The 24,084-nt window shown below is 48.3% G+C and overlaps 1 protein-coding gene across 1 annotated transcript in view; it reads right to left on the bottom strand.

Moving 5' to 3' along the window:
• LOC123997261 (latent-transforming growth factor beta-binding protein 4-like) overlaps window positions 1-24,084 on the bottom strand; it is a 70,743-nt gene that overhangs the window by 2,813 nt on the left and 43,846 nt on the right. The window contains exon 17 of the mRNA XM_046301422.1: window positions 3,968-4,233. Coding sequence (XP_046157378.1) covers window positions 3,968-4,233 — 266 coding nt within the window. The remainder of the gene's footprint in view (window positions 1-3,967; window positions 4,234-24,084) is intronic.

Genomic DNA, 24,084 nt, shown 5'->3' with positions numbered 1-24,084 from the left:
CGATTCTATGCCCCCCCTACTGCAACCCCCCCCCCTATTTCTCCCCGCTCTGCACGTGTCCACTGGGCTAAGGGGCCTGAGATACAGCGGGAGAGACAGACAGACAGGCAGGTGGTAGCCTTGTACATATCAGTTCAGAGATCTCCTGCATCCCTCTTGGCCTATACACTTGGTTTAAAAACAGGGATAATTTCTTTAATTGATCAGTACTTAACAGCTTAAAACATACCCCTTGTCAGGGGTTTCTACGACGTCGTCAAGAGTGAGAAGGGAGAAGAGAAAAAGAGCATTCATCACCCAAGTCATTCCTCCTCATGTTTTGGTCAGACTCTGGCCACAAAATGCTGCAGGCAGAGGACACAAAGAGGACTTGCGCCGTGTCAAGAAAGAAGACGACTTTCTCTTCCTCTCTTTCTTTTTCACTCTCTCCCTGGACCCAAGGGGCCAGGGTAAATATTCACACCGACAGACTCGTGCGAGAAATCTCTGAGCTCCTTTTATTTGGAAGGCGGTGTGACAGATTACCGGCGAGTCGGATTCCTCAGTGGCAAAGAGGTAGCAGACCCTCTTTACCCAAAACACATTGGGAGAAGTGCCCTGACATGCTCCTTTAACACCCTGTCAGAAGACTATTCCCGAAGCAAACACAGTCAAGGGTTTCTCTCCACAAGTCAGGCCCCTGCTTATAAACCTCCCCGAGAACGACTTAGACAGCGTCGAAAGAGCAACGAGAAAGCAAGATGTGGGCAAACCAAACAGACCCTTACAAAGCCCTGGACGTGGAGTAGAGAGTGTGAAGAAAGAGAGTAAAGAGCAGGAACGGAGAGGTGATGGGGAGTCGAAACACAATTTTGAACACAATCTCTACAGCCCCCGAAAACAGAGCCGAGCTGTATTTCATGCGTGTAGACTCTTGTAGAAGCAATCTGTTTCAACCCTGTCAGAACAATGCTACTGTGCTAATTGTGTCACCTAGTGGATTTCAGTCACAATACAAATGTGACCAATTTGAACTTTTTTTTTTTTTTTACAGAAAAGCTAAAAAAAGGGGCAAAGTAGCTTTCGTGATCAAGATTCATTTATCACTCTCTCCGAAAAGTTTTTTATTTGTTATTTTATTTGTTATTTTTTATTTTGTCATTTATTCGTTTTTATTATTACAGTATTTATTTCTGTTGATTTTACAGAATCGCTGTCCATGGCTTGTCCAAGGACATGGATAATAAAGTATCGTATTACATCATATCGTAACGTGTAGTGTATCTATTATCGCAAAATATCACATATTGTATATCACATCATGTGTTTGCACCTGTCACACAAACAACAGAGCAACTGATGACATACTAGCTAAGCCTAAACTGCTCTCTTGGCTAATATGTGCATATTAATGACAGGGAAAGTGAGGAGAGTGCATGTGAGTGTGTTGAGTGTGAGTCAGTGTCGAGCTGACCGTATTCTATACTGAAGGCCCTGTGGAGGCATCTGTAATGGGGGTGTGACATTCTGGCACGGCCGCGATAATACAGTCCACCCACTGGCTTAGCAAAGGCAGGAAGTATATGAGGAATTCAAAAACCAAAACAATTTACCCTGACCCGAAGAGGTGAAAGATGCCTCTTCTAATACTTTGAAAATGTTTTAAACCTCGTAAAAAAAAACACATGTTTAATATATTGCTAGTGCAATGTTCTCTGCATGATTTCCATTTGATTGTGTCCAGGACTCGCATGATCGAACTCACTCAATAGGCGTCATTGGGTCCGTCTTTACTGACCACATCGAGTCAGGACCTTGGAATTAACATCTCACCTCCAAGAGGGAAAGATCAACGGAGCACCAGCGGGATATCATTTAGGGTGTCAAGTAGGTGGCTCAGAGATCAAACACTAGACGTCAGTGGGGGTGTTGCTGGGTGGCGTGCCAAATGGCACTCTATTCCCTATAGCCATTTTGATCTCGGAGATGTCGGGTTTGATCTCTGGGAAAAAGTATTGCACTATGTAAGGAATAGGGTGCTATTTGGGATGCAGCCTGGCATCTGAGTGAGAACTATTTCACAGGCTGAGCTGACATGGCTGGCGTGGACCAGAGAAGAGCAATCTCGCTCGCATTCTCTCTTTCTCAAAGAGCTTAACTGTGAAAGGGCAACTATATTGTCTTATATAAATCTTATAATCTGATAAACAAGAACACAATAAATGGTGCTGATCACTTAAAGTCTTATCTAATTTCAAATAATGAATTGATTAAATGTTCATGTGATGTGATTGATTCAGTGTAACAAATTATGCAAGTTTTATTGGTGGTGAAGTTAATTTAATTGTTTTGTTAGGTTCAGAACACTGAGTTCCCTGAGAAATTTGTCAAATATACTTAGTTTTAGTCCACAGCAAACAGAATGTAATGAAATTCTCAGACCGGTGTCCAGTCTTACAACTATGTAGTACATGAGGTTAAAATGTTACTCCTTCACACTTGTTTAACACTTGGCCAGAGACCTGACGGACAGCTTCCATGGTGCGCTGTGTGTTGGACTGGCTCCCAGTGGATGCCAAGCGGCCATTTTGTATCAACTGTGTCAACTGTGTTGTACTTCCTCAGAGAACGAGTCCAGGGAAGAAACCTTTGTCACCCTCTAAAGCAGGAGCAGAAACTGGGTTAAATGGTCCAATGGAAAATGTATTTACAGGTACCGGTACCATGGCAATGAAGGTTCACTTGTCTCTAAAAAAGAGAGGGCTGAGATGAGGGGCACAGGGAAAAGTGAAAGGTGTGCGGGGTAAATGGAAATGTCGATATTATTTTAGATTAGGACTTAATGAATGGATTCAAAAGGGGAAGGGAGGAGAGAGGGAGTGGTCAATAATTCAGAGAGAAAAGCCAAATAGATCGTCCAGCCATTCATTCTCTGTGGAACTGTCTTAATTAGAATTCAATTTAGTGGTGTGTGTGTGTGTGTGTGTGTGTGGTGGGAGGGGGACATTGGACCCCCCTTTTTTAAATTCCTTCGCCTCTGTAGTCTGCCTGATGGGCTCTCAAATACATTCCACTTGAGCCCCGAGCAGACTTAGATACACTTGTCACATAATCAAATGTGAAATACAAAGTACTGTATGGTGAAAGGGGCGAGAGACTTTATTCGAAGGGAAAGGGGGAAATCATTTACTTTTTTCTCTCTCTCCAGCAGCTCTAGTTCCAGCCAGTCGCTTGCTGCTTTCATGTCATTTAGATGAGTGGTTAATAAGGCGGAGCGTTAAAGGGATTATGATCCTGTTGGGCCGTGGCCGGGAGGGGGGAGAGGGGTTGGGGGGTAATGCTTCTGAGGAAGGTTTTCGGGGAGCTGGGGGGGGGGTACGGTGCATGGACAGAGGGGAGAGTATCCTGCTCACTGTCAAGACTCATTTAGCCAGAACTAAGCAGTCCAATAGGCCCTGAGCTTCTCCAATTATAGGAAATATCGTATTCTGGGCCAGAGGGGATTTTCCCTAAAGACCCTCCATGATATCTCCTCTCCTCCCTGCTTTGCGTTAATGAAGACCCCTCAAAAAGTTGGCCAATCTGGGCTAGGTGTTGAGAGGTATTGGCAAGCCAGTAGGGGAGTCCTGGGGATTGGGGTTTTTGGGATAGGCAGGGGGAAGAAAAGGAGGAATCTTTGGGCTCCAAATCTTCCACCTGGCCCTGTGGAGATTTACAGGTCCCTGTGCTGGAAATCCAAAAATAAAGCTTAAGAAAAATAAGGCTCCTGAAAACTTAGCATTGTTATACTTGAGGACAGTGCAGTGTGGTTGGACTGTGAAAAGTAGGTGAGCTGTCAAAGGCTTGCTATGGAAAGAGGCTCTTACAGGTAGGCTTTACCAGAGAAGACCTGTCACCAGTCTCTCAGAAATGTCAGAATGTCACCTGGTATGTAGCTAAGGAAGAGGAAGGGTTCAATTAAAGCAAACTTCTCCCTGCAGAGTCTTACCATAAGAGACACAGATTCTGAGTCACCATGGCTGGTCGCTTGCCATTGGCTGCCATCCCCCGACGCCTTCCTTCCACAGGCGAGCCACTTCTTTGCTAGAGCCCATTTTCCGCAATCTGCGTGGATCAGCTCCCTCTCGCTCACACTCCCAGCTCGCTCTGCCAAGAACGAAGAAAACACAAGCCTCCTACTTCCTCCCCCACCACAACCTCGCCACCCCACCCCCGACTCACAGCACCCGGCACCCAGCTCCTTCTTAAACACATCTTTAATTCACACAACTTTGAAGTGGCACTCCGGCAAATGCACTCAATCAATTATAAATGAAATAATCTCCTTATGATATTAGAGATTTTGAAAAGTCTAAGAAATACCGGGAGATTAGAGAGCCCAAATCAGTTTTAGCGGTATCTAAAGTGACAGCAGGAGAATCATTGGAAGGAGCGGGTAGAAACTTAAAATGATTATGTAGATCTGTGTCACCGGCGAATGTTTCTGCAAATCCCCGCTGGATCTACCGCGACGAGGAACCAGATTATTCCCTGGCCTTATTTAAAAAGGGCTGCAGCGCTTAAGTGGCTTTTCAAAAGGAAACATTTATATATATATACACACCATATATTTACGGCTGTGACTACTCCCTCTCTTGACATTAGCTACGTTTCCCATTAACATGTCCAGTGATTTTTTGTTTGTTTGTTGTCACGCTTACAAAGTTTGCATAGAAAATAGACTCGACAATTACCTGCTAGGTTGCATTTCCATTCAACTATCTTGTGTCGATAAAAACAGCTGGCTGTAATGAAGTCACACATTTAAAAAAATAAAAAAACTTTTACCCCCCCAAAAAATACAGTGTCGAATAAAAATGTAGAGGTTGAAGTGTTTCCATTAGCCATTTAGTCAAATTGTGCATTCATAAATTGGTGACAGCCTGTGTGCCCTCCCACCTATCTGTTTCATGTCTCAGGTAGCCTGTATGCCCTCCCACCTATCTGTTTCATGTCTCAGGTAGCCTGTATGCCCTCCCACCTATCTGTTTCATGTCTCAGGTAGCCTGTGTGCCCTCCCACCTATCTGTTTCATGTCTCAGGTAGCCTGTGTGCCCTCCCACCTATCTGTTTCATGTCTCAGGTAGCCTGTGTGCCCTCCCACCTATCTGTTTCATGTCTCAGGTAGCCTGTGTGCCCTCCCACCTATCTGTTTCATGTCTCAGGTAGCCTGTGTGCCCTCCCACCTATCTGTTTCATGTCTCAGGTAGCCTGTATGCCATCCCACCTATCTGTTTCATGTCTCAGGTAGCCTGTATGCCCTCCCACCTATCTGTTTCATGTCTCAGGTAGCCTGTATGCCATCCCACCTATCTGTTTCATGTCTCAGGTAGCCTGTATGCCCTCCCACCTATCTGTTTCATGTCTCAGGTAGCCTGTATGCCATCCCACCTATCTGTTTCATGTCTCAGGTAGCCTGTATGCCCTCCCACCTATCTGTTTCATGTCTCAGGTAGCCTGTATGCCATCCCACCTATCTGTTTCATGTCTCAGGTAGCCTGTATGCCATCCCACCTATCTGTTTCATGTCTCAGGTAGCCTGTATGCCATCCCACCTATCTGTTTCATGTCTCAGGTAGCCTGTGTGCCCTCCCACCTATCTGTTTCATGTCTCAGGTAGCCTGTATGCCCTCCCACCTATCTGTTTCATGTCTCAGGTAGCCTGTATGCCTCCCACCTATCTGTTTCATGTCTCAGGTAGCCTGTGTGCCCTCCCACCTATCTGTTTCATGTCTCAGGTAGCCTGTGTGCCCTCCCACCTATCTGTTTCATGTCTCAGGTAGCCTGTGTGCCCTCCCACCTATCTGTTTCATGTCTCAGGTAGCCTGTATGCCCTCCCACCTATCTGTTTCATGTCTCAGGTAGCCTGTATGTGCCCATCCCACCTATCTGTTTCATGTCTCAGGTAGCCTGTGTGCCCTCCCCCATCCCACCTATCTGTTTCATGTCTCAGGTAGCCTGTGTGCCCTCCCACCTATCTGTTTCATGTCTCAGGTAGCCTGTGTGCCCTCCCACCTATCTGTTTCATGTCTCAGGTAGCCTGTGTGCCCTCCCACCTATCTGTTTCATGTCTCAGGTAGCCCCCTCCCACCTATCTGTTTCATGTCTCAGGTAGCCCTCCCACCTATCTGTTTCTGTGTGCCCTCCCACCTATCTGTTTCATGTCTCAGGTAGCCTGTGTGCCCTCCCACCTATCTGTTTCATGTCTCAGGTAGCCTGTGTGCCCTCCCACCTATCTGTTTCATGTCTTCATGTCTCTGTTTCATGTCTCAGGTAGCCTGTGTGCCCTCCCACCTATCTGTTTCATGTCTCAGGTAGCCTGTCTCAGGTAGCCCCATCCCACCTATCTGTTTCATGTCTCAGGTAGCCTGTATGCCATCCCACCTATCTGTTTCATGTCTCAGGTAGCCTGTATGCCATCCCACCTATCTGTTTCATGTCTCAGGTAGCCTGTATGCCATCCCACCTATCTGTTTCATGTCTCAGGTAGCCTGTATGCCCTCCCACCTATCTGTTTCATGTCTCAGGTAGCCTGTATGCCATCCCACCTATCTGTTTCATGTCTCAGGTAGCCTGTATGCCCTCCCACCTATCTGTTTCATGTCTCAGGTAGCCTGTCATGCCCTCCCACCTATCTGTTTCATGTCTCAGGTAGCCTGTATGCCCTCCCACCTATCTGTTTCATGTCCTAGCCTGTGCCCTCCCACCTATCTGTTTCATGTCTCAGGTAGCCTGTATGCCCTCCCACCTATCTGTTTCATGTCTCAGGTAGCCTGTATGCCCTCCCACCTATCTGTTTCATGTCTCAGGTAGCCTGTATGCCATCCCACCTATCTGTTTCATGTCTCAGGTAGCCTGTATGCCCTCCCACCTATCTGTTTCATGTCTCAGGTAGCCTGTATGCCATCCCACCTATCTGTTTCATGTCTCAGGTAGCCTGTATGCCCTCCCACCTATCTGTTTCATGTCTCAGGTAGCCTGTATGCCCTCCCACCTATCTGTTTCATGTCTCAGGTAGCCTGTGTGCCATCCCACCTATCTGTTTCATGTCCTCCCACCTATCTGTTTCATGTCTCAGGTAGCCTGTATGCCCTCCCACCTATCTGTTTCATGTCTCAGGTAGCCTGTATGCCATCCCACCTATCTGTTTCATGTCTCAGGTAGCCTGTATGCCATCCCACCTATCTGTTTCATGTCTCAGGTAGCCTGTATGCCCTCCCACCTATCTGTTTCATGTCTCAGGTAGCCTGTATGCCATCCCACCTATCTGTTTCATGTCTCAGGTAGCCTGTATGCCCTCCCACCTATCTGTTTCATGTCTCAGGTAGCCTGTATGCCATCCCACCTATCTGTTTCATGTCTCAGGTAGCCTGTATGCCATCCCACCTATCTGTTTCATGTCTCAGGTAGCCTGTATCCCACCTATCTGTTTCATGTCTCAGGTAGCCTGTATAATAATGCCTATCTGTTTCCCATCCCACCTATCTGTTTCATGTCTCAGGTCTGTTTCATGTCTCAGGTATCTGCCTGTAGCCTGTATGCCCTCCCACCTATCTGTTTCATGTCTCAGGTAGCCTGTGCCATCCCACCTATCTGTTTCATGTCTCTAGCCTGTATGCCATCCCACCTATCTGTTTCATGTCTCAGGTTGCCCTCCCACCTATCTGTTTCATGTCTCAGGTAGCCTGTATGCCATCCCACCTATCTGTTTCATGTCTCAGGTAGCCTGTGTGCCCTCCCACCTATCTGTTTCATGTCTCAGGTAGCCTGTGTGCCATCCCACCTATCTGTTTCATGTCTCAGGTAGCCTGTATGCCCTCCCACCTATCTGTTTCATGTCTCAGGTAGCCTGTATGCCCTCCCACCTATCTGTTTCATGTCTCAGGTAGCCTGTGTGCCCTCCCACCTATCTGTTTCATGTCTCAGGTAGCCTGTATGCCATCCCACCTATCTGTTTCATGTCTCAGGTAGCCTGTATGCCATCCCACCTATCTGTTTCATGTCTCAGGTAGCCTGTGTGCCATCCCACCTATCTGTTTCATGTCTCAGGTAGCCTGTATGCCATCCCACCTATCTGTTTCATGTCTCAGGTAGCCTGTATGCCCTCCCACCTATCTGTTTCATGTCTCAGGTAGCCTGTGTGCCCTCCCACCTATCTGTTTCATGTCTCAGGTAGCCTGTGTGCCATCCCACCTATCTGTTTCATGTCTCAGGTAGCCTGTATGCCATCCCACCTATCTGTTTCATGTCTCAGGTAGCCTGTATGCCTCCCACCTATCTGTTTCATGTCTCAGGTAGCCTGTATGCCCTCCCACCTATCTGTTTCATGTCTCAGGTAGCCTGTATGCCATCCCACCTATCTGTTTCATGTCTCAGGTAGCCTGTATGCCCTCCCACCTATCTGTTTCATGTCTCAGGTAGCCTGTATGCCCTCCCACCTATCTGTTTCATGTCTCAGGTAGCCTGTGTGCCCTCCCACCTATCTGTTTCATGTCTCAGGTAGCCTGTATGCCATCCCACCTATCTGTTTCATGTCTCATAGCCTGTATGCCCTCCCACCTATCTGTCCCACCTATCTGTTTCATGTCTCAGGTAGCCTGTATGCCATCCCACCTATCTGTTTCATGTCTCAGGTAGCCTGTATGCCCTCCCACCTATCTGTTTCATGTCTCAGGTAGCCTGTATGCCATCCCACCTATCTGTTTCATGTCTCAGGTAGCCTGTATGCCATCCCACCTATCTGTTTCATGTCTCAGGTAGCCTGTATGCCCTCCCACCTATCTGTTTCATGTCTCAGGTAGCCTGTATGCCATCCCACCTATCTGTTTCATGTCTCAGGTAGCCTGTATGCCCTCCCACCTATCTGTTTCATGTCTCAGGTAGCCTGTTATGCCATCCCACCTATCTGTTTCATGTCTCAGGTAGCCTGTATGCCATCCCACCTATCTGTTTCATGTCTCAGGTAGCCTGTGTGCCCTCCCACCTATCTGTTTCATGTCTCAGGTAGCCTGTATGCCATCCCACCTATCTGTTTCATGTCTCAGGTAGCCTGTATGCCATCCCACCTATCTGTTTCATGTCTCAGGTACCTGTATGCCCTCCCACCTATCTGTTTCATGTCTCAGGTAGCCTGTGTGCCCTCCCACCTATCTGTTTCATGTCTCAGGTAGCCTGTATGCCCTCCCACCTATCTGTTTCATGTCTCAGGTAGCCTGTATGCCCTCCCACCTATCCTGTCTCAGGTAGCCTGTGTGCCCTCCCACCTATCTGTTTCATGTCTCAGGTAGCCTGTATGCCCTCCCACCTATCTGTTTCATGTCTCAGGTAGCCTGTATGCCCTCCCACCTATCTGTTTCATGTCTCAGGTAGCCTGTATGCCATCCCACCTATCTGTTTCATGTCTCAGGTAGCCTGTATGCCCTCCCACCTATCTGTTTCATGTCTCAGGTAGCCTGTATGCCATCCCACCTATCTGTTTCATGTCTCAGGTAGCCTGTATGCCATCCCACCTATCTGTTTCATGTCTCAGGTAGCCTGTTTCATCTGTTTCATGTCTCAGGTAGCCTGTATGCCATCCCACCTATCTGTTTCATGTCTCAGGTAGCCTGTATGCCCTCCCACCTATCTGTTTCATGTCTCAGGTAGCCTGTATGCCCTCCCACCTATCTGTTTCATGTCTCAGGTAGCCTGTATGCCCTCCCACCTATCTGTTTCATGTCTCAGGTAGCCTGTATGCCCTCCCACCTATCTGTTTCATGTCTCAGGTAGCCTGTATGCCCTCCCACCTATCTGTTTCATGTCTCAGGTAGCCTGTATGCCCTCCCACCTATCTGTTTCATGTCTCAGGTAGCCTGTATGCCATCCCACCTATCTGTTTCATGTCTCAGGTAGCCTGTCTGCCCTCCCACCTATCTGTTTCATGTCTCAGGTAGCCTGTATGCCATCCCACCTATCTGTTTCATGTCTCAGGTAGCCTCTATCTGTTTCATGTCTCAGGTAGCCTGTATGCCCTCCCACCTATCTGTTTCATGTCTCAGGTAGCCTGTATGCCCTCCCACCTATCTGTTTCATGTCTCAGGTAGCCTGTATGCCCTCCCACCTATCTGTTTCATGTCTCAGGTAGCCTGTATGCCCTCCCACCTATCTGTTTCATGTCTCAGGTAGCCTGTATGCCCTCCCACCTATCTGTTTCATACATTCTCATCTGGTAGCCTGTATGCCCTCCCACCTATCTGTTTCATGTCTCAGGTAGCCTGTATGCCCTCCCACCTATCTGTTTCATGTCTCAGGTAGCCTGTATGCCCTCCCACCTATCTGTTTCATGTCTCAGGTAGCCTGTATGCCCTCCCACCTATCTGTTTCATGTCTCAGGTAGCCTGTATGCCCTCCCACCTATCTGTTTCATGTCTCAGGTAGCCTGTATGCCTATCTGTTTCAGCCACCTCAGGTCTGTATGGGTGTCCCTCATCTGTTGCCCTCCCACCTATCTGTTTCTCAGGTAGCCTGTATGCCCTCCCACCTATCTGTTTCATGTCTCAGGTAGCCTGTATGCCCTCCCACCTATCTGTTTCATGTCTCAGGTAGCCTGTATGCCCTCCCACCTATCTGTTTCATGTCTCAGGTAGCCTGTCATGCCCTCCCACCTATCTGTTTCATGTCTCAGGTAGCCTGTATGCCCTCCCACCTATCTGTTTCATGTCTCAGGTAGCCTGTGTGCCCTCCCACCTATCTGTTTCATGTCTCAGGTAGCCCCCTCCCACCTATCTGTTTCATGTCTCAGGTAGCCTGTATGCCCTCCCACCTATCTGTTTCATGTCTCAGGTAGCCTGTATGCCCTCCCCTATCTGTTTCATGTCTCTGTTTCATGTCTCAGGTAGCCTGTATGCCCTCCCACCTATCTGTTTCATGTCTCAGGTAGCCTGTATGCCCTCCCACCTATCTGTTTCATGTCTCAGGTAGCCTGTATGCCCTCCCACCTATCTGTTTCTCATGTCTCAGGTAGCCTGTATGTCTCCTCCCACCTATCTGCATACATTTCATGTCCCTCGAACCCACTACCCTGGCGTTACAAGCGCCTGCTCTACCCAACCTATCTGTTTCATGCCCTGCCCTCCCACCTATCTGTTTCATGTCTCAGGTAGCCTGTATGCCCTCCCACCTATCTGTTTCATGTCTCAGGTAGCCTGTATGCCCTCCCACCTATCTGTTTCATGTCTCAGGTAGCCTGTATGCCCTCCCACCTATCTGTTTCATGTCTAGCCTGTGTGCCCTCCCACCTATCTGTTTCATGTCCTAGCCTGTATGCCCTCCCACCTATCTGTTTCATGTCTCAGGTAGCCTGTATGCCCTCCCACCTATCTGTTTCATGTCTCAGGTAGCCTGTATGCCCTCCCACCTATCTGTTTCATGTCTCAGGTTTCAGCCTGTATGCCCTCCCACCTATCTGTTTCATGTCTCAGGTAGCCTGTATGCCCTCCCACCTATCTGTTTCATGTCTCAGGTAGCCTGTATGCCCTCCCACCTATCTGTTTCATGTCTCAGGTAGCCTGTATGCCCTCCCACCTATCTGTTTCATGTCTCAGGTAGCCTGTATGCCCTCCCACCTATCTGTTTCATGTCTCAGGTAGCCTGTATGCCCTCCCACCTATCTGTTTCATGTCTCAGGTAGCCTGTATGCCCTCCCACCTATCTGTTTCATGTCTCAGGTAGCCTGTATGCCCTCCCACCTATCTGTTTCATGTCTCAGGTAGCCTGTATGCCCCTCCCACCTATCTGTTTCATGTCTCAGGTAGCCTGTATGCCCTCCCACCTATCTGTTTCATGTCTCAGGTAGCCTGTATGCCCTCCCACCTATCCACCTATCTGTTGCCCTCCCACCTATCTGTTTCATGTCTCAGGTAGCCTGTATGCCCTCCCACCTATCTGTTTCATGTCTCAGGTAGCCTGTATGCCCTCCCACCTATCTGTTTCATGTCTCAGGTAGCCTGTATGCCCTCCCACCTATCTGTTTCATGTCTCAGGTAGCCTGTATGCCCTCCCACCTATCTGTTTCATGTCTCAGGTAGCCTGTATGCCCTCCCACCTATCTGTTTCATGTCTCAGGTAGCCTGTATGCCCTCCCACCTATCTGTTTCATGTCTCAGGTAGCCCTGTATGCCCTCCCATGTCTCAGGTACTTACCTATCTGTTTCATGTCATGTGTGCATACATTCTCGTATGGGTGGTCCCGGGATCTGAACCCACTACCCTGGCCTGTTACAATCTGTTTCGCTCATGCTCTACCAGGTAGCCTGTATGCCCTCCCACCTATCTGTTTCATGTCTCAGGTAGCCTGTGTGCCCTCCCACCTATCTGTTTCATGTCTCAGGTAGCCTGTATGCCCTCCCACCTATCTGTTTCATGTCTCAGGTAGCCTGTGTGCCCTCCCACCTATCTGTTTCATGTCTCAGGTAGCCTGTGTGCCCTCCCACCTATCTGTTTCATGTCTCAGGTAGCCTGTCTGCCCTCCCACCTATCTGTTTCATGTCTCAGGTAGCCTGTATGCCCTCCCACCTATCTGTTTCATGTCTCAGGTAGCCTGTCATGCCCTCCCACCTATCTGTTTCATGTCTCAGGTAGCCTGTATGCCTCCCACCTATCTGTTTCATGTCTGTAGCCTTATGCCCTCCCACCTATCTGTTTCATGTCTCAGGTAGCCTGTATGCCCTCCCACCTATCTGTTTCATGTCTCAGGTAGCCTGTATGCCCTCCCACCTATCTGTTTCATGTCTCAGGTAGCCTGTATGCCCTCCCACCTATCTGTTTCATGTCTCAGGTAGCCTGTATGCCCTCCCACCTATCTGTTTCATGTCTCAGGTAGCCTGTATGCCCTCCCACCTATCTGTTTCATGTCTCAGGTAGCCTGTATGCCCTCCCACCTATCTGTTTCATGTCTCAGGTTTATGCCAGGTAGCCTGTATGCCCTCCCACCTATCTGTTTCATGTCTCAGGTAGCCTGTATGCCCTCCCACCTATCTGTTTTTCTCAGGTATGTATGCCTCATCTGTTTCATGTCTCAGGTAGCCTGTATGCCCTCCCACCTATCTGTTTCATGTCTCAGGTAGCCTGTATGCCCTCCCACCTATCTGTTTCATGTCTCAGGTAGCCTGTATGCCCTCCCACCTATCTGTTTCATGTCTCAGGTAGCCTGTATGCCCTCCCACCTATCTGTTTCATGTCTCATTTAGCCTGATGCCCTCCCACCTATCCAAAGCTGTATGCCCTCCCACCTATCTGTTTCACAGTCATGTATGCATACATTCTCGTATGGGTGGTCCCTGGATGAACCCACTACCCTGGCGTTACAAGCGCCATGCTCTACCAACTGTATGCCCTCCCACCTATCTGTTTCATGTCTCAGGTAGCCTGTGTGCCCTCCCACCTATCTGTTTCATGTCTCAGGTAGCCTGTATGCCCTCCCACCTATCTGTTTCATGTCTCAGGTAGCCTGTGTGCCCTCCCACCTATCTGTTTCATGTCTCAGGTAGCCTGTATGCCCTCCCACCTATCTGTTTCATGTCTCAGGTAGCCTGTATGCCCTCCCACCTATCTGTTTCATGTCTCAGGTAGCCTGTATGCCATCCCACCTATCTGTTTCATGCCTCAGGTAACCTGTATGCCCTCCCACCTATCTGTTTCATGTCTCAGGTAGCCTGTATGCCCTCCCACCTATCTGTTTCATGTCTCAGGTAGCCTGTATGCCCTCCCACCTATCTGTTTCATGTCTCAGGTAGCCTGTATGCCCTCCCACCTATCTGTTTCATGTCTCAGGTAGCCTGTATGCCCTCCCACCTATCTGTTTCATGTCTCAGGTAGCCTGTATGCCCTCCCACCTATCTGTTTCATGTCTCAGGTAGCCTGTATGCCCTCCCACCTATCTGTTTCATGTCTCAGGTAGCCTGTATGCCCTCCCACCTATCTGTTTCATGTCTCAGGTAGCCTGTATGCCCTCCCACCTATCTGTTTCATGTCTCAGGTAGCCTGTATGCCCTCCCACCTATCTGTTTCATGTCTCAGGTAGCCTGTATGCCCTCCCACCTATCTGTTTCATGTCTCAGGTAGCCTGTATAATAATAATAATAATATATGCCATTTGCAGACGCTTTTATCAAAGCGACTTACAGTCATGTGTGCATACATTCTACGTATGGGTGGTCCCTCGAACCCACTACCCTGGCGTTACAAGCGCCATGCTCTACCAACTGTATGCCCTCCCACCTATCTGTTTCATGTCTCAGGTAGCCTGTGTGCCCTCCCACCTATCTGTTTCATGTCTCAGGTAGCCTGTATGCCCTCCCACCTATCTGTTTCATGTCTCAGGTAGCCTGTATGCCCTCCCACCTATCTGTTTCATGTCTCAGGTAGCCTGTGTGCCCTCCCACCTATCTGTTTCATGTCTCAGGTAGCCTGTATGCCCTCCCACCTATCTGTTTCATGTCTCAGGTAGCCTGTATGCCCTCCACCTATCTGTTTCATGTCTCAGGTAGCCTGTATGCCCTCACCACCTATCTGTTTCATGTCTCAGGTAGCCTGTATGCCCTCCCATCTGTTTCATGTCTCAGGTCTGTTTCTATCTGTCTCAGGTAGCCTGTATGCCCTCCCACCTATCTGTTTCATGTCTCAGGTAGCCTGTATGCCCTCCCACCTATCTGTTTCATGTCTCAGGTAGCCTGTATGCCCTCCCACCTATCTGTTTCATGTCTCAGGTAGCCTGTATGCCCTCCCACCTATCTGTTTCATGTCTCAGGTAGCCTGTATGCCCTCCCACCTATCTGTTTCATGTCTCAGGTAGCCTGTATGCCCTCCCACCTATCTGTTTCTCCCAGCCTGTATGCCCTCCCACCTATCTGTTTCATGTCTCAGGTAGCCTGTATGCCCTCCCACCTATCTGTTTCATGTCTCAGGTAGCCTGTGTGCCCTCCCACCTATCTGTTTCATGTCTCAGGTAGCCTGTATGCCCTCCCACCTATCTGTTTCATGTCTCAGGTAGCCTGTATGCCATCCCACCTATCTGTTTCATGTCTCAGGTAGCCTGTATGCCCTCCCACCTATCTGTTTCATGTCTCAGGTAGCCTGTATGCCATCCCACCTATCTGTTTCATGTCTCAGGTAGCCTGTATGCCCTCCCACCTATCTGTTTCATGTCTCAGGTAGCCTGTATGCCATCCCACCTATCTGTTTCATGTCTCAGGTAGCCTGTATGCCCTCCCACCTATCTGTTTCATGTCTCAGGTAGCCTGTATGCCCTCCCACCTATCTGTTTCATGTCTCAGGTAGCCTGTATGCCCTCCCACCTATCTGTTTCATGTCTCAGGTAGCCTGTATGCCCTCCCACCTATCTGTTTCATGTCTCAGGTAGCCTGTATGCCATCCCACCTATCTGTTTCATGTCTCAGGTAGCCTGTATGCCCTCCCACCTATCTGTTTCATGTCTCAGGTAGCCTGTATGCCATCCCACCTATCTGTTTCATGTTTCATGTCTCAGGTAGCCTGTATGCCCTCCCACCTATCTGTTTCATGTCTCAGGTAGCCTGTATGCCCTCCCACCTATCTGTTTCATGTCTCAGGTAGCCTGTATGCCCTCCCACCTATCTGTTTCATGTCTCAGGTAGCCTGTATGCCCTCCCACCTATCTGTTTCATGTCTCAGGTAGCCTGTATGCCCTCCCACCTATCTGTTTCATGTCTCAGGTAGCCTGTATGCCCTCCCACCTATCTGTTTCATGTCTCAGGTAGCCTGTATGCCCTCCCACCTATCTGTTTCATGTCTCAGGTAGCCTGTATGCCCTCCCACCTATCTGTTTCATGTCTCAGGTAGCCTGTATGCCCTCCCACCTATCTGTTTCATGTCTCAGGTAGCCTGTATGCCCTCCCACCTATCTGTTTCATGTCTCAGGTAGCCTGTATGCCCTCCCACCTATCTGTTTCATGTCTCAGGTAGCCTGTATGCCCTCCCACCTATCTGTTTCATGTCTCAGGTAGCCTGTATGCCCTCCCACCTATCTGTTTCATGTCTCAGGTAGCCTGTATGCCCTCCCACCTATCTGTTTCATGTCTCAGGTAGCCTGTATGCCATCCCACCTATCTGTTTCATGTCTCAGGTAGCCTGTATGCCCTCCCACCTATCTGTTTCATGTCTCAGGTAGCCTGTATGCCCTCCCACCTATCTGTTTCATGTCTCAGGTAGCCTGTATGCCCTCCCACCTATCTGTTTCATGTCTCAGGTAGCCTGTATAATAATAATAATGTATGCCATTTCGCCAGCGACTTACAGTCATGTGTGTACATTTCGTATGGGTCTCCCAGGTACCCCTGTATGCCCTCTACCCTGTATGCCCTCCCACCTATCTGTTTCATGTCTCAGGTAGCCTGTGTGCCCTCCCACCTATCTGTTTCATGTCTCAGGTAGCCTGTATGCCCTCCCACCTATCTGTTTCATGTCTCAGGTAGCCTGTGTGCCCTCCCACCTATCTGTTTCATGTCTCAGGTAGCCTGTGTGCCCTCCCACCTATCTGTTTCATGTCTCAGGTAGCCTGTATGCCCTCCCACCTATCTGTTTCATGTCTCAGGTAGCCTGTATGCCCTCCCACCTATCTGTTTCATGTCTCAGGTAGCCTGTATGCCCTCCCACCTATCTGTTTCATGTCTCAGGTAGCCTGTATGCCCTCCCACCTATCTGTTTCATGTCTCAGGTAGCCTGTATGCCCTCCCACCTATCTGTTTCATGTCTCAGGTAGCCTGTATGCCCTCCCACCTATCTGTTTCATGTCTCAGGTAGCCTGTATGCCCTCCCACCTATCTGTTTCATGTCTCAGGTAGCCTGTATGCCATCCCACCTATCTGTTTCATGTCTCAGGTAGCCTGTATGCCCTCCCAACTATCTGTTTCATGTCTCAGGTAGCCTGTATGCCATCCCACCTATCTGTTTCATGTCTCAGGTAGCCTGTATGCCCTCCCACCTATCTGTTTCATGTCTCAGGTAGCCTGTATGCCATCCCACCTATCTGTTTCATGCCTCAGGTAACCTGTATGCCCTCCCACCTATCTGTTTCATGTCTCAGGTAGCCTGTATGCCCTCCCACCTATCTGTTTCATGTCTCAGGTAGCCTGTATGCCCTCCCACCTATCTGTTTCATGTCTCAGGTAGCCTGTGCCATTTGCCCTCCCACCATACATTCTGTTTATGGGTGGTCCCGGGGATCGAACCCACTACCCTGTCTCAGGTATGCCTGTATGCCCTCCCACCTATCTGTTTCATGTCTCAGGTAGCCTGTATGCCCTCCCACCTATCTGTTTCATGTCTCAGGTAGCCTGTATGCCCTCCCACCTATCTGTTTCATGTCTCAGGTATGCCCTCCCACCTATCTGTTTCATGTCTCAGGTAGCCTGTATGCCCTCCCACCTATCTGTTTCATGTCTCAGGTAGCCTGTATGCCCTCCCACCTATCTGTTTCATGTCTCAGGTAACCTGTATGCCCTCCCACCTATCTGTTTCATGTCTCAGGTAGCCTGTATGCCCTCCCACCTATCTGTTTCATGTCTCAGGTAGCCTGTATGCCCTCCCACCTATCTGTTTCATGTCTCAGGTAGCCTGTATGCCCTCCCACCTATCTGTTTCATGTCTCAGGTAGCCTGTATGCCTCCCACCTATCTGTTTCATGTCTCAGGTAGCCTGTATGCCCTCCCACCTATCTGTTTCATGTCTCAGGTAGCCTGTATGCCCTCCCACCTATCTGTTTCATGTCTCAGGTAGCCTGTATGCCCTCCCACCTATCTGTTTCATGTCTCAGGTAGCCTGTATGCCCTCCCACCTATCTGTTCTCATGCCTGTATGCCCTCCCACCATCTGTTTCATGTCTCAGGTAGCCTGTATGCCCTCCCACCTATCTGTTTCATGTCTCAGGTAGCCTGTATGCCCTCCCACCTATCTGTTTCATGTCTCAGGTAGCCTGTATGCCCTCCCACCTATCTGTTTCATGTCTCAGGTAGCCTGTATGCCCTCCCACCTATCTGTTTCATGTCTCAGGTAGCCTGTATGCCCTCCCACCTATCTGTTTCATGTCTCAGGTAGCCTGTATGCCCTCCCACCTATCTGTTTCATGTCTCAGGTAGCCTGCCCTCCCACCTATCTGTTTCATGTCTCAGGTAGCCTGTATGCCCTCCCACCTATCTGTTTCATGTCTCAGGTAGCCTGTATGCCATCCCACCTATCTGTTTCATGTCTCAGGTAGCCTGTATGCCCTCCCACCTATCTGTTTCATGTCTCAGGTAGCCTGTATGCCATCCCACCTATCTGTTTCATGTCTCAGGTAGCCTGTATGCCCTCCCACCTATCTGTTTCATGTCTCAGGTAGCCTGTATGCCATCCCACCTATCTGTTTCATGTCTCAGGTAACCTGCATGCCCTCCCACCTATCTGTTTCATGTCTCAGGTAGCCTGTATGCCCTCCCACCTATCTGTTTCATGTCTCAGGTAGCCTGTATGCCCTCCCACCTATCTGTTTCATGTCTCAGGTAGCCTGTATGCCCTCCCACCTATCTGTTTCATGTCTCAGGTAGCCTGTATGCCCTCCCACCTATCTGTTTCATGTCTCAGGTAGCCTGTATGCCCTCCCACCTATCTGTTTCATGTCTCAGGTAGCCTGTATGCCATCCCACCTATCTGTTTCATGTCTCAGGTAGCCTGTATGCCATCCCACCTATCTGTTTCATGTCTCAGGTAGCCTGTATGCCATCCCACCTATCTGTTTCATGTCTCAGGTAGCCTGTATGCCCTCCCAACTATCTGTTTCAAGTCTCAGGTAGCCTGTATGCCATCCCACCTATCTGTTTCATGTCTCAGGTAGCCTGTATGCCTCCCACCTATCTGTTTCATGTCTCAGGTAGCCTGTATGCCCTCCCAACTATCTGTTTCAAGTCTCAGGTAGCCTGTATGCCATCCCACCTATCTGTTTCATGTCTCAGGTAGCCTGTATGCCCTCCCACCTATCTGTTTCATGTCTCAGGTAGCCTGTATGCCATCCCACCTATCTGTTTCATGTCTCAGGTAACCTGCGTGCCCTCCCACCTATCTGTTTCATGTCTCAGGTAACCTGCGTGCCCTCCCACCTATCTGTTTCATGTCTCAGGTAGCCTGTATGCCCTCCCACCTATCTGTTTCATGTCTCAGGTAGCCTGTATGCCCTCCCACCTATCTGTTTCATGTCTCAGGTAGCCTGTGTGCCCTCCCACCTATCTGTTTCATGTCTCAGGTAACCTGTATGCCCTCCCACCTATCTGTTTCATGTCTCAGGTAGCCTGTGTGCCCTCCCACCTATCTGTTTCATGTCTCAGGTAGCCTGTGTGCCCTCCCACCTATCTGTTTCATGTCTCAGGTAGCCTGTATGCCATCCCACCTATCTGTTTCATGTCTCAGGTAGCCTGTATGCCCTCCCAACTTTCTGTTTCATGTCTCAGGTAGCCTGTATGCCATCCCACCTATCTGTTTCATGTCTCAGGTAGCCTGTATGCCCTCCCACCTATCTGTTTCATGTCTCAGGTAACCTGTATGCCATCCCACCTATCTGTTTCATGTCTCCCACCTATCTGTTTCATGTCTCAGGTAGCCTGTATGCCCTCCCACCTATCTGTTTCATGTCTCAGGTAGCCTGTATGCCCTCCCACCTATCTGTTTCATGTCTCAGGTAGCCTGTATGCCCTCCCACCTATCTGTTTCATGTCTCAGGTAGCCTGTATGCCCTCCCACCTATCTGTTTCATGTCTCAGGTAGCCTGTATGCCCTCCCACCTATCTGTTTCATGTCTCAGGTAGCCTGTATGCCCTCCCACCTATCTGTTTCATGTCTCAGGTAGCCTGTATGCCCTCCCACCTATCTGTTTCATGTCTCAGGTAGCCTGTATGCCATCCCACCTATCTGTTTCATGCCTCAGGTCCTGTATGCCCTCCCACCTATCTGTTTCATGTCTCAGGTAGCCTGTATGCCCTCCCACCTATCTGTTTCATGTCTCAGGTAGCCTGTATGCCCTCCCACCTATCTGTTTCATGTCTCAGGTAGCCTGTATGCCCTCCCACCTATCTGTTTCATGTCTCAGGTAGCCTGTATGCCCTCCCACCTATCTGTTTCATGTCTCAGGTAGCCTGTATGCCCTCCCACCTATCTGTTTCATGTCTCAGGTAGCCTGTATGCCCTCCCACCTATCTGTTTCATGCCTCAGATAACCTGTATGCCCTCCCACCTATCTGTTTCATGTCTCAGGTAGCCTGTATGCCATCCCACCTATCTGTTTCATGTCTCAGGTAGCCTGTATGCCATCCCACCTATCTGTTTCATGTCTCAGGTAGCCTGTATGCCCTCCCACCTATCTGTTTCATGTCTCAGGTAGCCTGTATGCCATCCCACCTATCTGTTTCATGTCTCAGGTAGCCTGTATGCCATCCCACCTATCTGTTTCATGCCTCAGGTAACCTGTATGCCCTCCCACCTATCTGTTTCATGTCTCAGGTAGCCTGTATGCCATCCCACCTATCTGTTTCATGCCTCAGGTAACCTGTATGCCCTCCCACCTATCTGTTTCATGTCTCAGGTAGCCTGTATGCCCTCCCACCTATCTGTTTCATGTCTCAAGTAGCCTGTATGCCCTCCCACCTATCTGTTTCATGTCTCAGGTAGCCTGTATAATAATAATAATAATATATGCCATTTAGCAGACGCTTTTATCCAAAGCGACTTACAGTCATGTGTGCATACATTCTACGTATGGGTGGTCCCGGGGATCGAACCCACTACCCTGGCGTTACAAGCGCCATGCTCTACCAACTGTATGCCCTCCCACCTATCTGTTTCATGTCTCAGGTAGCCTGTGTGCCCTCCCACCTATTTGTTTCATGTCTCAGGTAGCCTGTATGCCCTCCCACCTATCTGTTTCATGTCTCAGGTAGCCTGTGTGCCCTCCCACCTATCTGTTTCATGTCTCAGGTAGCCTGTGTGCCCTCCCACCTATCTGTTTCATGTCTCAGGTAGCCTGTCTGCCCTCCCACCTATCTGTTTCATGTCTCATGTAGCCTGTATGCCCTCCCACCTATCTGTTTCATGTCTCAGGTAGCCTGTATGCCCTCCCACCTATCTGTTTCATGTCTCAGGTAGCCTGTGTGCCCTCCCACCTATCTGTTTCATGTCTCAGGTAGCCTGTATGCCCTCCCACCTATCTGTTTCATGTCTCAGGTAGCCTGTATGCCCTCCCACCTATCTGTTTCATGTCTCAGGTAGCCTGTGTGCCCTCCCACCTATCTGTTTCATGTCTCAGGTAGCCTGTGTGCCATCCCACCTATCTGTTTCATGTCTCAGGTAGCCTGTATGCCATCCCACCTATCTGTTTCATGTCTCAGGTAGCCTGTATGCCATCCCACCTATCTGTTTCATGTCTCAGGTAGCCTGTATGCCCTCCCACCTATCTGTTTCATGTCTCAGGTAGCCTGTATGCCATCCCACCTATCTGTTTCATGTCTCAGGTATCCTGTATGCCATCCCACCTATCTGTTTCATGTCTCAGGTAGCCTGTATGCCATCCCACATGTCTAGTCTGTTTCTGTTTCATGTCTCAGGTAGCCTGTATGCCCTCCCACCTATCTGTTTCATTCTACGTATGGGTGGTCTCAGGTAACCTGTATGCCATCCCACCTATCTGTTTCATGTCTCAGGTAGCATGTGAAAGTCAGCATGCATAGAACGCAATCATTTACTAATATTTGCCATATTCTAATAATTCTCATGTGCCAACGTGGATGAACTTGTCAGCCAACCAGAAAAGCAAGGCGTAGCAATTCAGGCAGTCTTGAAAGTCAGGACCAGCCTTGTCCTGCAAAGAGCCCTTGTTTTTATTGTCGAAAAAAGAGAGACATTTGTAAGCAGTAGGCATTTAGAATTAAATGTGGAGTGGAGCTTTAAAATTACGCGCTGACATCACGTGCCCTGGAAATCATCCTTTATTCAAATAAAACCGTTTCCATCATAATTTACAAAATAAAGAAAGTTTGACACAAGAAAGATCCACCCGTCAAACGGATAAAAATGTTGTTGATCTTTAGAAAATGTCTCCTATATCTGCCGTTTCTATTACATGTCGCAATGTTTTTTTTGTGAATACACCTGGATCAATGGAAACCTTATGACTTCAGCCACTTCTAGCAGCCCTCAAAAGTCATATTTGACCCTGAGGCACAGTCAAGAGCATTACATGACCATGTATTGTAACATGTTATAGAAATACCTCAGTTGAAGTTTATAGCAGAGCTCTTAAACGAGACAGAATCGAGTTTAAGTTCATGCCAAACAGGAAATATTGCTAACTTTCAACATAGTCTCATTAGAATATGTAAACAAAAATGGTGACATTTAACCATTTTAGTTATGTGACATAAGCTGACATATTTGTTCATTTAGGGTTATTTTTCAGCATGCAACCAGGAATTGACACAGAGGGGAAGTACCAATAAGGTGAGTGATTTGACAGGTCTGGTCCAATGAAATTACTCTGTGTGAGAGGATTGTGGGGTCAGAGTGCAATGGTAACTTGGCAACCAGTGTCAACATGCCCTAACATATTTTTACATGCTGGACAAAAACTGGTACAATCAATGTTGTTTCCACTTCATTTCAACAAAAAAATGTAATGTGATGACTTTGAATCAATGTGGAAAACTGATTGGATTTGAAAAAGGTCATCAACCTAAGGGAATTTTGTATTTTTTTAACCTATATTTGAACCTAAATCCGATGAAATGGTGAAAAGTTTTGTTGATTTCACGTTCAATTCACGTTCGTTGACAACTCAACCAAATTTGTATCAAAACTAGACGTTAAACTGACGTCTGTTCCCAGTGGGTATTATGGCATCCATATTATAAAGTCCCAGTTGACAGACATTCCTCATTTGGATGCCATACAGTACTACTAGTTTCAGTCTTAGCTGAATATATCCTCCATGACCATTACTCACAATGTTAAAAAAATGAATTATGGCCCAGTGCACATTTATTTTCTATCATGCTGTGGTCCATTCATCTTTGATTACACCTTTCAGATGATATAAATTAGCCCTATCCACTGTGTATAGGGTTGATGGATGGCAGGGAACGATATGAAACACACTGATCAATATCATGGATTCGGCTCTGTGTTCCAAGGCTACTCCGCTCAGCCAATTCACATGTTTCTAATTTCTGCTGCGAGCCTCTGAGTCCATGCAATATATTGTCCCATTTATACTGTGCAGCTGTACATACTGAATCTTAACTAAACTGCACTGATGATGGTCTTATGACAATGAGAAGGAGTAGGGATGTCCAAAAATGTACACCGTACAAAATATTCCTCCAGTTATCCCAGTCAGGTCAAGAATCTCAGATCTAAGGCCGTACTGTATATATATATCAAGCATCTCCGACTAGGAGTGCTGACTTAGGATCAGTTTTGCCTTCTAGATTACAACGGAGACAAGTATATGGACAGGCTGACACGCTTGATACATACGGCTCCTGAAGTCACTCAGTATCACCTATTATCTCCCTCTTCTTTCTTCTTACCTCATCCTCACTCTCTGAATCCCTGCTAGTCTGAGGGGTTCTGTCCTGCTGTGAGCCTGCCTAAGATCCTCCATCCTTCCCTATGGATCACTTTGATTCTCCAGGAAAGTCCTGTCTATTGCCATCATTCTCTCTTTAGTAAGAGAAAGCAGAAATCAATGGAAGGCTAAGAGTAGGCTAAGAGTCCCAGGGGGTCAGGCTTCAGAAGTCGTTGATGAAGGTGTCGAAGGTGAACCCCTAACAAGCTCGTGGGGATGCTGGCAGGTAACAGAAAACGTCAGTAAGGGCCCTGTGAATGCCTGGAAGGAAAGGTAAGACAGGAATGATGAGGGCCCCGTTCACACTCAAGTTTTACAACTGATGCAGAATGCATTTGGCACAACTGTTGGAACAACAGTACAAAAATAATAAAACACAAGTATTGTGTAAACATTTTTGTGCAGACAAA

The sequence above is a fragment of the Oncorhynchus gorbuscha genome, linkage group LG15, assembly GCF_021184085.1.
Source record: "Oncorhynchus gorbuscha isolate QuinsamMale2020 ecotype Even-year linkage group LG15, OgorEven_v1.0, whole genome shotgun sequence".
In the NCBI taxonomy this organism is placed as follows: Eukaryota; Metazoa; Chordata; class Actinopteri; order Salmoniformes; family Salmonidae; genus Oncorhynchus; species Oncorhynchus gorbuscha.
Note: the sequence above shows the minus strand (reverse complement) of the source record. Positions and strands in the feature narration are given on the sequence as shown.